General features: G+C 57.4%; 1 protein-coding gene across 1 annotated transcript in view; it reads left to right on the top strand.

Annotated features, from left to right (window-relative positions):
- Positions 1–15,037, top strand: part of CELSR1 (cadherin EGF LAG seven-pass G-type receptor 1) — a 149,752-nt gene that overhangs the window by 93,621 nt on the left and 41,094 nt on the right. Inside the window, exons 6-9 of the mRNA XM_060025826.1 lie at positions 9,022–9,179; positions 10,273–10,436; positions 10,870–10,995; positions 13,417–13,583. Of these exons, the coding sequence (XP_059881809.1) occupies positions 9,022–9,179; positions 10,273–10,436; positions 10,870–10,995; positions 13,417–13,583 (615 nt within the window). The remainder of the gene's footprint in view (positions 1–9,021; positions 9,180–10,272; positions 10,437–10,869; positions 10,996–13,416; positions 13,584–15,037) is intronic.

The raw sequence follows: 15,037 nt of genomic DNA, 5'->3' as shown, positions 1-15,037 counted from the left end.
CACTGTGCGGAGCACAGTGGATCTCCGCCTCCCAGCCCTCAGTTCCTCCATGTCTGAGCCTGTCATGCGACCATCAGAAAAGCACCTCCTTTGACCTGTGGCCACAGTTGTCAGGACTTGGGTAACCTCCCTGCCTGAGGACCAGCAGGCTCTGCTGTGATTTGTTTTAAAGTGACCAGTTGGTTCTGACCCTTGTTAAAACTATTTTCTTTTTAACGCTCCCCAAATGAAAAGAGTCCGTCCCCACAGGCCAGTATTTTCTTGGATAACTGAACACATGGAGGACTCAGAGCTGCGGGTGGCTCTGTGTTTGAGCCCTGGAGAAGGAGCTGAGGCTGCCACGAAGAGGCAGTGACGCGCTGGCTGCTAATTGCTCCTTTGTTCTTTACAGATGTAAAAGAAACTGTATATTTTTAATGTAGGAAAATAGGACAGCAAAAATACAGGGAGAATAGCCATTTGCGTGTATTTTGGCTTTCTTCCTGTCTTTCTTAGCAGCAACACGGCAGCAGCAAACTTCATGGAATGTTCCCCTCACACACGTCTGTATGCATTTAACCCCACAAGGGAGGTGCCGTTTTTCCTCCACATTACAGCTGAATCTGGCGCGGAGGGGCGGGGGGGAGTCGTGTGACTTTCCTAAGTGGGGTCGGGATGTGACCTTTTGGCCTTTGGGAGGTGATGCTCCTTGGAGGCTGTGGACACTGCTGTCCCCCGTCCCCTGCCAGCCTTAGGCCCTCACCCGCATTGGTGTGACAGCCAGCCCAGCAGCAGGGACTCTGCAAAGGGGCTCAGGTCCACTCTTCCAGATGACCCTGGAGGTGGGAGCTGTGAACTGAGCCGCTCTCTAGGAGAGGCTGCCCGGCTCAGCAGTGCGTCCCCTGCCCCAGGGCACCGGCAGGGGGGCAGTGAGGAGCACCTGCCCCCTCAGCCAGGAATGTCTGCCCTCCCCGGGGGCCCGTAAGTGGCCCACCTGGTGGCCCGGTCAGGCTTGCATGCAGCAGTTTGCTGCCCACACCCTAAGGGGTTGCTGTGTCCCTCCTAGGATGTAGGTGTCCCATGTCTTAAAGGAAAAAGGTCAAGAAGGCCTGGGCTGAAGTCTTAATGTTAAACTCAAGAAATAAATCTGTTTACAGCTTAATCTGGGGGAACTCTGGGTTTCTCCTGTCAATTTCATTGACTGAACATGGTGGAATGACTTCTTTTTTAAAAGACTTTATTGAAGTATAGTTGATTTACAATGTTGTGTTTAATTTTTGCCATACAGCGAAGTGATTCAGTTATACACATATATTCTTTTTCATATTTTTTCCGTTATGGTTTATCCCAGGACATTGAATATCGTTTTCCCTGTGCTAAACAGGAGGCCCTTGTTGTCCATCCGTTCTATATATAATAGTTTGCACCTGCTAACCCCAAACTCCCAGTGCATCCCTCCCCCAACCCCCTCCCCCTTGGCAACCACAAGTCTATTCTTATGTCTGTGAGTCTGTTTCTGTTTCACAGATAGGTTCATTTGTGTCATATTTTAGATTCCACATATAAGTGATATCATATGGTGTTTGTTTTTGCCTGACTCACTTCTCTTAGTATGGTAATCTCTAGGTCCATCCATGTTGCTGCAAATGGCATTATTTCATTCTTTTTCATGACTGAGTAGTATTCCATTGTATATACGTATCACATCTTCTTTATCCATTTTTCTGTTGATGGACATTTAGGTTGTTTCCATGTCTTGGCTATTGTGAATAGTGCTGCTATGAACATAGGGGCACATGTATCTTTTTGAATTATAGTTTTGTCCGGATATATGCCCAGGAGTGGGATTGCTGGGATCATATGGTAATTCTATTTTTAGTTTTCTGAGGACCCTCCATACTTTTCTCCATAGTGGCTGCACCAACTTACATTCCCACCAACAGTGTAGGAGGGTTCCCTTTTCTCCACACCCTCTCTAGCATTTGCTATTTGTAGACTCTTTAATGATGGCCATTCTGACCAGTGTGAGGTGGTACCTCACTGTAGTTTTGATTTGCATTTCTCTAATGATCAGTGATGTTGAGCATCTTTTCATGTGCCTCTTGGCCATCTGTATGTCTTCTTTGGAGAAATGTCTGTTTAGGTCTTCTGCCCATTTTCCGATTGGGTTGCTTGTTTTTTGCTATTGAGTTGTATGAGCTGTCTGTATATTTTGGAAATTAAGCTCTTGTCAGTCTCATCGTTTGCAAGTATTTTTTCCCGTGGAATGACTTTTTTTTTTCCCATTTATTTTATTTATTTATTTATTTTTGGCTGTGTTGGGTCTTCGTTGCTGTGTGTGGGCTTTCTCTAGTTGTGGCGAGCAGGGGCTACTCTTTGTTGTGGTGTGCGGGCTTCTCACTGCAGTGCCTTCTCTTGCTGCAGAGCACGGGCTCTGGGCGCGTGGGCTTCAATAGTTGTGGCACGCGGGCTCAGTAGTTGTGGCTCACGGGCTCTAGAGCGCAGGCTCAGTAGTTGTGGCGCACGGGCTTCGTTGCTCCGCAGCGTGTGGGATCTTCCTGGACCAGGGCTCGAACCCATGTCCCCTGCATTGGCAGGCGGCTTCTTAACCACTGCGCCACCAGGGAAGCCGTGGAATGACTTCTTGATGCTGCTGAAGAGGCCCCAACCCCCCATGGAAATTGCAGGCAAGGGGATGAACCACTTCCTGGCCCTGGGCAGCTTGCCGCAGCTCCACACCGAGGGGCAGTCCGGTTCCCGTTGGACAAGCCATTTTGTCCATATGGAGACTTCAAGTCCTGTGCCGACTTCCAAAGCTGTCTGGCAGTTCCACTGCCCTGGAGGAGCCGGACTGGTCAGTGTAGCCTTTGCAGCGTGGCAGATCGGGGTGCAGGTAAACCCGATGTGGGTGGGCGGCGCCCATTCCTCGTGCCGTGCCGTGCTGTCCCGGGGCCTGGGATTCCGCGTGAGTGGGATCCTCGCTGCAGACGCTTCATTCGGGGGGAGCGGGGCAAGTTGAGACGTAGGTGCCCCCGGAACAGTCAGAAGGGGCGAGGGGTTGGCAGTTGGTTGGAGTGTCAGGAAAAATCTGCCACGTCCCTTAATCTATCTTTCCTACATTCCTTCTCTGCTCCTTGCCTGGGTGGCATTGGGGGTGAATCCCTTCCCATAAGAGATGTGAACTTGGGCTTCCCTGGTGGTGCAGTGGTTGAGAGTCCGCCTGCCGATGCAGGGGACACGGGTTCGTGCCCCAGTCCGGGAAGATCCCACATGCCGCGGAGCGGCTGGGCCCGTGAGCCATGGCCGCTAAGCCTGCGCGTCCGGAGCCTGTGCTCCGCAACGGGAGAGGCCACGACAGTGAGAGGCTCGCGTACCGCCAAAAAAAAAAAAAAAAGAAAAAATAGAGATGTGGACTTAAATCTGTTGCCTCGAGGCGTCCGAAGCACCTGGCGGAGGCTGGTCAGCGGCGGGGGTTCTGGAAGCCGGGGTCTGAGAGAGGCCGCAACCTGCCTGGGGAGCCGGAGGGGATTCACCCCTGAATGTTACAGGCGGGGAAGCTGAGGGTCAGAGTGTCCGCTAGACCATCCTGTGACCTGCCCACAAGTGGGAGCGCCATGGGCCCCCGGGGACGCAGTACCTTGATCTGCTGTTTGAGTTCCAGCAAAGTCCTTGTGGGAGGCTCCTTGGGAATTTGGTTTGGACCCTGGAAGCCTGTGTGTCTGGATGTCTTTTCCTCTTATCTCTTAGCTTCAGAGAGACACCACGCCTGCTTCGGAGGAGGGTCTCATCACCTCTGTGCCAGGACCAGCGGGGTGTCTCGCCCGCATTTCTTGGTGCGGCTGCCGGCCCTTGGGTGCCTTCAGCTAGCCCACCCGGCGGGTCCGAACCTCACGGTACGCGTTCAGGGCTGCCTTTGGACTCTGTGACATTCCTCAAGCCCAGCCATCTGTGAATTCTTTGATACGAATGTTGGTTAATCATTTCTGACGCAGAGTGTGAATCCGTTTTGTTCCCAAGACTTGCCCCTCCTGGTGTCTGGTTTCGAGGCCCCCCTACGCCTCCTTCCCCTGCATCCAGCATTTGAAACTGAACCCCCATCCGCCTCCCCCATGAGGAATTGTCTGCAGCAGGTTAAAAAGCTGTAGAAATGTGAGCGCTTCGTAAGGACCAAGCGCTTTTGTGCTCACAGACAATCCCCACGGGCTGCCCTGGAGCCTCTAACTGGAAACGCCGGGAGAGGGGCTGCGCCGGGAGAAGAAATAAGCTGGAGGGAAATAAAAAGGGCCGGCCCGCAAGTGATGACTTTGGGCGGATTCGCCGAGAGCCAGGAGCCCAGATCTGCACAGATTTGCAAAGAAAGCTTGTTGTTTTGGTTCCCCCGAAGCACACACGGGGTCCTTCAGGGTTTTTCTCAGGTGGCGGCAGGGATGGGCATGGCGGGTGTGTCCTCGGTGGCCCCGATTCCGCCCGCCCCGTGGCAGGTTCTGTTCAGGGCAGCCTGTGCACGTGGAGCGGTGTCAGCGGCACCACCTGCGGGCCCTGCCGGCTGGCCTGTGCCTCCATTTCTTGGATCCTGTGCCGGCTTTGCTCGGCCCCTGGGTGTCCACGCCCGGCTGCTACAGGGCGGGGCTGGGGGTGAGCGGGGGCAGGGGTCCCCCGGCCGGGATGGGGAGGCACAGGGACTCGGGCCTTCGCCCGTCCTGTGCCCAGTGCCCCTCTAACTCGAGAATTGAGACGATCCTCATATAACTACCATGTGGCCCCCTTATTCCCGGGCTATCTTCTTCTTTTGTGCAAACTTAAAAATTCATCTTAGAAATATGAAGGGGCAGTTCATTTCGTCTTGCTTTTTATTCTTCGTTCCTCCCCACCCATGCCCACAGAGCCTCACGGGCCTTCGTACGCGGGCCTCTCACTGCTGTGGCCTCTCCCGTTGCGGAGCACAGGCTCCGGACGCGCAGGCTCAGCGGCTGTGGCTCACGGGCCCAGCCGCTCCGCGGCATGTGGGATCTTCCCGGACCGGGGCACGAACCCGCGTCCCCTGCATCGGCAGGCGGACTCTCAACCACTGCGCCACCAGGGAAGCCCTCCCTTCCCTCTTGCAGACACGCGGGGTGGGCGTGCGGACCTGAGCCGCGCACCGTCCACATCTCCCGATTCTCCTGATTCCTTTCCCGCCCGGCCTTCGTCCCACCTGCCGGCCATGCAGCTATGCTTTGTCTTCCCTCGTCAGAAACGGATGAGCTGAACCCAGATCAAACACGCCTGCTGGGGTCTTCGTCCCCGCCCCCACCGAGTCAGGCTGGCCGTGTCATCACACGCACACCTCCCGACCCTGACGGAGAACATTCACTGCTCTTTTTGCCTGTTCGTCCTTGTGAGCCTTGACAGGAAGGCAGTGGGACGTAGTTTATCCCCATTTTACAGATAAAAATGGGGAAGGAGTTTCTCAAATGTCCAGGTAGAAAGTGGCCGGGGGAACTGTGAACGGTGGATGCCCATCCAATTTTTTTTTTATTATTGCTGAGGTGAAATTCACATAAAATTAACCGCGTAAAATGAAGAATTTAGTGCTTTCGCAGCATTGTGCGACCAACCGCCTCTGTCTATTGATGGATCTGAGACGCTTTCATCACCCTCAATGGATCTCTGTACCCGTTAGCAGCCCCTCCCAATTCCCCCACCACCCGAGCCCCTGGAAATCACTCATCTACTTTCTGTGTATTTGCCTGTTCTGGGCACGTTATGTAAATTGGACGATACAACATGTGACCTTCTGTGACGGGCTTCTTTCATGTGGCACGATGTTTTGGAGGTTCCTCCACATTGTAGAGATAACCAGTAGCTCATTCTTTTTTATGACTGAAAAATAATCTATTCCACCGAATGGATTTACCGCATTCTGTTCACCCCTTCATTTGTTGATGGACTTTTGGGTGGTTTTCCCTTTTAGCTACGGTGACTAGTGCTACTATGAACATTTGTGAACAAGTTTTTGAGCCCCTGTGTTCAGTTCTTGGGGTCTGTTCCTGGGAGTGGGGTCCTGGGTCATGTGGTGGGCCTGGTTCTCTCTCTGAGGACCCCCATCCGTGTATCCTGGGTCACCTGCAGCACTGTTTCCTGTTACCTGCGGCCTTTGCCCGTGCTCCCTTCTTGTTCTCTTGGTGATCCTGACCACACGCGGACAGTTGGCATGTGGTTAAGCTCGTTGTGGGGCAGCGTGAGCAGGGGTGGGGCGGCAGGGTGCTCTGCGGAGCCAGAAACCGGCGCTCGGACGTCGTTCCTTCTCCCCAGTACCTCCCTGTGCGTCTCTCCTGCTGGGACTTTTGGTTCTCACTCTAGGAATGCTTGGTTCTGTGGTCCAGAGGGCCATCTCTTTTGGCCCAATGGCTGGTGGGTCTGGGAACACGAATCAAGAAGCAGGCGTTGGGCGACGTTTGTTTTCCCGAAAGTCACACTTGCTGCTTTGATGCAGTAACGCCAGACTCTGAAATCCGTCTTACCAGGGGGTTGTCTCAAGTCAGTAAGTGCTGCTCTAAGTACAAATGCTGATTTTTTTTTCTCTTTCGCCTCCAATTTTCCTCGCTCCTTCTGCTTGGATCCCGTGGCTCTGAGTGGCTCTGAGCTGTTGATTAGGAGGAACCGTTGACAACGACTGCAGTTGTGTAAACAGCAGCTTCGTGTCAGTAAAGCCTCCCAAGTATAAATGCTGTTTACGTCCTTCCTCTGGGAGGCTCACACCCATCCCCCAAAACGTAAATGATAAGTTGTAAAGATAATACGGGGCTCGCGCAGCTCAGGGACGGTTCTTTCGCCCGGATCACACCTAATACTTAAGTATCCTGTAATGAGCACTTGGACGTGCTCTCTAATGTGGGCTGCTATTACAGAGGGAGAAAACAGATTATTTCTTATACGTACCTAACTGTTGCTTAACCAGAGGTGAAATCTTTAAGGATATAGCTTGGCCGACCTTGTGATCTCATCAGCTGACGGAAAAGAAAATGGAAAGGATTATCCATGAGCGGGAATGTCAGGAGGCAGGGTAGGATTTACCTGAGAAGGGTTTGAGGGAGACTCCTGTGTCTGATGTTGATGTCACTCTCCAAGTCCCTGTAACACAGAGAGGATGGGTATTCTAATATTAAATCCTTATCCTGTACACAGAGAGACTGAGGTATAGTGATAGCCTTGTCCAGGTCAGATGGTTGGCCAAGGGGAGCAGAAGGCCCAGCTGGGGTTGCCAGGTACAGTGGTGCGGGCTGTGCGCTGCACAACTCCAGGGCACGCCGCCAGGGTGAGTGAGGCCTCCTGAAGTCACACAACTTGGCTTCCTGGCTGAGCTCCCGTTACCAAAAGCTCCACGTCCTGCTTTTCAGCCCAGGGTCCTCAATCAAATGGATACTTCCTTGTTCCTATTGAAAAACTGATGGTTTGGAATGAATTGTGCAGTTGTTATTTCCCTGTTTAAAGACCTTGAGGATGATTTAATTAAATTGCCTATGTTTTTTCAACTCCCCGTTTCCAATATTGTTATAAAGAAGTATCAAATTGCATCAAGCTATAAACTCGACCTGACCCCAGAGCCGTCACGTGGCGGCACTAGGCCCTTGTTTGTATGGGTGGTGGGACGGCCCTGCTGGGACTGGGAGAAGGTGTTCTCTCCGTGGGGAGGAAGGGGGCCTCTGCGTGTTGGGTGCGGGTGGCCCTTCACGTGCACCATCTGGGTTCACCAACAGGCCACCTCACAGAATGCAGGTCTTGTTATCCAGGTCGTACAGATGGGGCAGGAAGTTCAGGGGCCTGAGCCCGAGCCTGCCCTCTGCACGTCTGGAACGTTGAGCCTACCCCACGTGGCGTGGCCGGCGGGAACAGGCTCCGCCTCCACTGCTAGAAGGGGTCTGAGGGCCGTCTGGGCGGATGTGCTCGGCGTTCTCAAAGGGCAGCCAGGAGACTAGAGAGGGATGCCCGCGACAGGCGGGCTGCCTGGGGAGAGGGGCTCGACCCCTGGATGCGAACCACAGCCTCCTTAAGAGGGGAGCCTGCTTCTTCCAGCAGTGGGCACGCTGCACCCGGTGTCCCTGATCCCAGAGGGCTTCTCGTAACCAGCCCTGGGCAGGGAGACCGAGTGCCTGAGAACCGCAGGGACAGCTGGCGGGCGTAGGGGGGAAGCTGGGGGGCGAAGGGGGGCTTGGTCTGGGGGCAGAAAGGGTGGTCGACCTCGGGCCAGCAAAGGGGACTGGAGGGTCATCCCAGGGTGAGGAAGGGCGTGAGCCCAGGAGTGAGTGACTGTGAGTACTGGAGGTCGCCAGCTTCCTGGCCCAGTTGGGGGGCACCACGCTGGGTGGGGGAAGGCAGGGGGCCGTCTGCAGGCCGGGCAGTCTGCACTCCAGGAGCACGGAGCGGGCAGGAACCTTGTGAGGAGGTGCGTGGACATGGTCCGGCCAGCGCCTGGACGCACAGGCAGGATCAGGTATTCAGAAGGAGGGGTCCTGGGGCTTTGGCGTCAGCTGCTGTAACAATACACAAACTGGGGGGCTTGAAGCAGCAGAAATGTATTCTCCCCAGTTCTGAAATGAAGGTGTCTGCAGGGCTGCGCTCCCCGAGGGCTCTAGGGAAGGATCCTTCGCGTCTCGTGCAGATGCTGGGGGCGCTGGCATCCTTGGCTGTGACAGCATCACTCCAGCCTCTGCCTCAGTTGTCCCACGATGCCTCCCTGTGTCTCTGTCTCTGTGTCTTTCTTATAAGGACACCAGTCACGTTGGATTAGGGTCCATCCTACTGCGATATGCCTTCATCCTAAACAATTACATCTGCAAGACGCCTATTTCCAAATAAGGTCACATTCTGAGGTTCTGGGAAGGACATAAATTTGGGGGGGCTCACTGTTAATCCAGTACAGCTGGTTTGGGGACTCATTCAACGCGAGGCCAGGGGGCTCTCACCCTCCACGGGTCGGGGGGCGTGTGCAGGGGCTGGGGAATCAGTCGGGGACGCTGGTGGGAGAACACACTGACGGCTCCGTGCTTTCTCTTCCCACAGCCCAACATCGGCCGCCTGGGCCTGCCCCACGGGCCGTCTGGGGAGAAGGTGGCCGTGGTGACCGTGGACGACTGTGACACGGCCGTGGCCGTGCGCTTCGGCAACTTCGTTGGGAACTACAGCTGTGCCGCTCAGGGCACTCAGAGTGGCTCTAAAAAGTGAGTGTCCCGGGAGGCGGGCCCTGGTGCCCACCCCCCACGGCCACTGCTCCAAAAGGGGTCGCCCAGGTCAGGACCCCGACACAGGGCACTCTGGACCCAGTGCTCTGGCAGCCCCAATCTGGGCTGGAGTCACATTCCCTCCCCTTCCCTCCAACACATTAGAACCTTCTAGAATAAGTCCCCTTAGAATCATCTGTCAAAGTAGTGGCCAGGCCATCCCCAGGGTTGTGACGGCCGGCTTGCTGACCCCAGAAGCCATCCCCAGCCCTGTCTCCACAGGATCCCTGACTTTGTTCCAGTGCGGGCTGGTCCCTGTGATTCAGTGTTCAGTCAGTAATCCCCTCCATTAGATCAGAGTGGCCGTGTCACCATGTGGATCTGGAGGTCCCCAGGACCCGTCCTAACTCAGGTCAGAGAAATGCTGACGTGGAAGTTTATAGTGCCCGCTTCAAATCTCAGATCAAATGTTCATGCTGGACTCATCCCTAATTGTGTTTCGGTGGGATGTTTAATAAGCTTAGGGGAACCTGGTCTGCAGTTCAAAGAACCTGGCCTACCAGTTAGAAGAACCTGGTCTATCCTGAGCATCTGGTGTGAAATACACCTTTGTCATCGGATTCCCCGCAGCTGTGATGCAGGTGGGATGCGTCCATCTTACTGATGGGACAGCTGTGCCCTGGAGCGGTTCGGCTCCTTGCCCAAGGCCATGCCAATGCTCCTGCAGAACCAGGGTTCTAGTTTGCTGTGACCGCCCCTCAAGGCCATTAGAGGCCAGAGGAAGGTGGCGTCCTGTTTGGGTGTGGACTGGCCCGGCCAGCAGTCAGGACTCGGGCGGTCACCCCAACCCCCCAGTTGGTCAGGATCTGACACAAGGGACAGAGAGGCTGCGAGCCGGTGGTGGCACCGGAAGTAGGATCTGACGCGTGTGTTTGGGCCTGTTGGCCGCCTGCTTCCCTGGCCCCTGCACCCGTTGGATTATTGATGGTCAGGATGACGAGCGTGCCCTGCGGCAGAGGCCCCTGGGACGTTACAGCAGCGTCGGGGCTGCTCTTGCCGTCCGGCCATCCAGAGGTTGGTGTCGCCTCCACAGGTCCCTGGATCTGACAGGCCCCCTGCTCCTGGGGGGCGTCCCCAACCTGCCCGAAGACTTCCCGGTGCAGAACCGGCAGTTTGTGGGCTGCATGCGGAACCTGTCCATCGACGGCAGGAACGTGGACATGGCCAGCTTCATCGCCAACAACGGCACCAGGGCGGGTACGGCAGGACGGTCGGGGAATCGTGGGGCTGCGGCGGCCACGCGGGAGGGGCCCCCTCCACATCCTGCTGCTCTCGGGTCTGGGGTCCTGCAGCGTTGGAGCGGTGGTGAAGCTGTGGGCGGGCCTGCCGCTGACCCGGACACGCAACCCCAGGGTCTTGAACCGGTCACCAGACGATCCCACGAGCCAGAGGGTGGGATGGCCTAGGGGCCCATGGTCTCCGGACATGGGCACTGCATTCCATGCCATGTCAGGTCTTAGGTTCTGACAGCCCCAGAGAGTCCCAGGCCTGCCCGCCTTGCCTCCGGCTGTGTCCACAGGGGGTGTTTCCCCAGCATGTGGGTCAGTGCTAGGAGACAGGGGCAGTCCCCCTGCGTCACGCTCCGCTCCTGTTTCCCACTCTGAGACCACGCCATGCCCTCTGTTTCCAGGCTGCGCTGCTCAGAGGAACTTCTGCGATGGGACCTGGTGTCAGAACGGGGGTACCTGTGTCAGCGGCTGGAACACGTACCTGTGTGAGTGCCCGCTCCGCTTCGGCGGGAAGAACTGCGAGCAAGGTGAGGGCCTGGGGCAGTGGGTGCTGGGTGCCCGGGGCCGCCAGCCTCTGGTGGCGCGTGTGTCCCCAGGCCTGGGTCCTGGTGGGGAGCGGGCTGGTGGGGGCACCATGGTGGGTGATGTTAGAGCAGAGGCTGGGGTTCCTGGATGGGTCTGCAGGGCACAGCCCCTCGTCTGAGCAGGGCCAGTGTGAGGCTGGGAGTCCATGAGGGTCAGAGAAGCGAGGTGGGGCCTGGCGGGGCCTCCCGGTGGCTGTGTGCCTCCTCACGGGCACCCTGAGGCCCGAAGGGCCAGTTCCCCGGGGCCAGCACCCCCATGCCCCTTCTCGGCATCCCAGGGGCTCCTCCAGCTGCCTGCTTCCCCGCTGGACCGCGTTGTGAGCATCAAGGCCTGGGCCTCTCCCCTGACCCCACCCCTGTAGTTGTAGATACCGGCAGGTTTTAAACAATTCATTCATTTTGAAGCAGTATGGTGTTAAATCACTGTCATCATTTAAAAATCACTGATGCGCTTTAAGGTAAACCAAAAGGACGAGATTGAGGCCAGATAAGCTTGGGTGAGCTCCCCGGATCCGCCTTGGAGATGCCCGGAGCTCATTAGCGAGTCGACGGCCAGGAGAAGTCCTGCCTGGAGCCGCTCACTGGCCTGCAACCCACGGCCTCTCCTTGGAAGTCAGACGCTCCTCCCCTCGGCCCGTGTGCCCCACAGGATGGGCTGGAGGTTCCGAGTGTGACTTTTTCGGGGGGTGGGGGCCACAGCTTTCCCGAGATTCTCTAAGGAGTCATTGAAGCAGAAATAGGTGGAACCTGTGACAGAGTGTTCTGGAGGAGAGCAAAGTTCGTTCCATCAGTGCAGGTGAAAGGGGTGGAGCCAGCGGGCAGCTTACCTGTGCTGGGCCGTCCGCCTGCCCAGGGCTGTTAGTGATGGAGCTGAGACACGTGACGTGGAATTGGATTACATCCCAGTCCTTGCTCGGGACGCAGTTACCGGCCAGGGCCCGCTTTTTCGATTTTGTTTTTTTAAATATGTATTTGTTTTTTTGGCTGCGTCAGGTCTTGTTGAGAACACGCAGGATCGTCGTGGCTGTGTGCTGGGTCTTTCATTTGCGGCATGCGGAATCTTTAGTTGCAGCATGTGGGATCTAGTTTCCCGACCAGGGATCGAACCTGGGCCCCCTGCATTGGGAGTGCAGAGTCTTAGCCACTGGACCACCAGGAAAGTCCCAGGGCCCGACTCTTTGTGACACAAAGCACTGGGCACCTTTCAAGGCCCCGAAGGTCTATTTTCCGGGCAGCAGGTGGGCTGGGCTTGTGGACAGGTTAGGCCCAGCCCCGGCTGATCACCGTGTGCGGGAAGCTCAGGTCACAGGGAGGGGCAGAGGCCCGGGTGGACACAGCGCCGGCGGGGCCGTCCACGCCCATGGAGTTCCTGTTATGGAGGCCGAGAGTCCGGCTACGGCTGTGCCAGAGAAAACAGCTGCCGGGGCTTGGGTTCGTAAGAGCAGGAAACAGCTGCCGGGGCTCACGGCGCTGAGTCGCCCCCAAAGGTGGTCCCCACCTGGCAGGCCCTGTGCTGTTCAACACCCGTGGTGATAACTGTGCCGTCCCTCGTGGAGGAATTGGGGTGAGATTCTGGGCTGGGCCAGGTGTCTGTCCCTCCCCGATGCCTGTGATACGCGGGGCTCTGGAGGCAAAGTGATGAAGCTGGTTTGACTCAGCGTCATCCTGCCTACGGGTCTGTCTGGCGTCCACAGTTTTTCCAAGTGTGACAGATTGGATGAGGCTGCTGGTACCCCCAGTGCCACCTCCCTGGTCCCCCCCAAACCATCTGGGAGCCCTCGGCTGGCCCGCAGCCTTCCCCTCTCTGTGCCCGTCACCAGGAGCGGAGGCACAGTGGCCTGTGTGCTTCAGGCTGGGAAATCCACCCCAGACACCGGCTGAGGGCGGTGAGCCTGCAGGGTTGAGGTCTGCGCGCAGGGTTCACCGCAGGCTCACGCGGTCCCACCAGGAGACCACCCTCCGTACGACCCCTGGGCTCCCAACCTGGCAGGTGTGGGGCGGGACAGATAGGCCAGGCGCACAGGGCCCCTCCACTGGGCCCGGGGGTCCTGGGCTGTCCCGCTCTGCCTGAGAGCCCCTTACTGTACACTGGCCGAGGTTGAGAACCCCCAGGCCTCAGCCTGACTGCTCAGGAAGGTGGCCAGCGTCCCTGGTGGGGGTGGGCTTTTGCAGAGCCCACGGCTCCTGGGCTCAGAGGGCTAGTGCTGTACAAACGGAAGTCTGAGACCGGCCTTTGAGTCAGAATGAGAAAGGCCCAGGGTTTCTTCCCTCCCCCTCCTTGGGGGCCTGTCCCGTCCCCTACAGCTAAAAAGGATTCTCAGAGGCCCATCTGATTTGGGGAGGTCCCCGTGTCTGTGTCCACAGTCATGCCCCACCCCCAGCGCTTCAGCGGGGAGAGCGTCGTGTCCTGGAGCGACCTGGACATCACCATCTCCGTGCCCTGGTACCTGGGGCTCATGTTCCGGACCAGGAAGGAGGATGGTGTGCTGATGGAGGCCACGGCGGGCGTGTCTTCCAGGCTCCATCTCCAGGTGAGTGAGGTCCATGTCCGGCACCTGCAGGGCGGGTGTGCACCTGAGTGACGCAGCCAGAGGCTCACGTAGCTCCGCCCCGAAGCCTAGCCTTCCCGATGCGTGCGCGGGGAGCCTGGTGTCTTCTGTCTCCCCACACCCGCTGCTGGTCCCCCATGTGAAGGACGGGGAGGTGACCACCTCAATGCCTGGCAACAGAGATGTGAGGATGGGGCCCCAGGGAGGCCTGACTAACCCTGCCTGGTGGGGGCTGGGGGCTCAGAGCCCAGGCGGGACCCCCATCTCTTCTCGAACCTGTCCCTCACCCCTCACCTGCCCCCTCACCCCTCACCTGTCCCTCACCCCTCACCTGCCCCCTCACCCCTCACCTGTCCCCTCACCCCTCACCTGCCCCTCACCTGCCCCCTCACCCCTCACCTGTCCCCTCACCCGCCCCCTTACCCCTCACCTGTCCCCTAACCCCTCACCTGCCCCTCACCTGCCCCCTCACCCCTCACCTGTCCCCTCACCCCTCACCTGCCCCCTCACCCCTCACCTGTCCCCTCACCCGCCCCCTCACCCCTCACCCCTCACCTGCCCCCTCACCCCTCACCTGCCCCCTCACCCCTCACCTGTCCCCTCACCGCTCACCTGCACCTCACCTGTCCCTCACCTGTCCCTCACCCCTCACCTGTCCCCTCACCCGCCCCCTCACCCCTCACCTGCCCCCTCCCCCTCACCTGTTCCCTCCCCCGCATCACTGCTCAGGAGTGTCTCCAGCGCAGGCCCGTTTGGGTTGCACTGAAGGCGCAGTTTGTGCCTCTGGGATAATTACAGCCGTCATCGTTTATCCCTTATTAACCAGTAATTTTATCAGTTTATCAGGCGGTCCCAGAAGCCAGCTCTGGGCCAGAACTTGGCAGGCACCCTTCTGCCCGGGGATGGTACTTTCCTCTGTGCTGGTTTCCCTGTTGGAACAGATTAAATTGGCTGGTTCAGGTGATGAATGGGAGCTTGCAGGTGGTCATTGGCAGTGGGCTCCGTGTCGGAAAAAGTACGCTTTCTGCGGAACAACACCCAAAGCCACAAACTCCCATATTGTTTGAGGAATTACGTTACGGGTAGCTAATCCAAAAATGAAGGGCTTTTGCCAGGAGCTGTGGCCAGCTCCTCCCTGTGGAAGGCTGGGTGGCAAGAGTGGTGACCTCGGGGGGATCCACCAGACCCCAGTGGCCACCCAGCAGGCCGCCTCAGGGCAGTTTCCAAAGGCTGGTCAGCTGGGGATTACAGGCGTATTCCGGGTTATTTTCACATGGCGTTTTTGGGATGCAGGCCTCCTGCAGGCCCCATGAGCTCTGGGTGCAGGAGTCTAGGTGTTCCGGCCTCCACAGCAGGCCAGACAAGGTACATTGTCATCCTACCGCCCAAACAGTTTGGGTAATTGCTCTTAGGCGCCCTAAATCCACCTTCATTGT

This window comes from Delphinus delphis, chromosome 11 (genome assembly GCF_949987515.2).
Source record: "Delphinus delphis chromosome 11, mDelDel1.2, whole genome shotgun sequence".
NCBI lineage: Eukaryota > Metazoa > Chordata > Mammalia > Artiodactyla > Delphinidae > Delphinus > Delphinus delphis.
The sequence above is the reverse complement of the archived record's forward strand: the minus strand, read 5'-3'. Positions and strand labels throughout refer to the sequence as shown.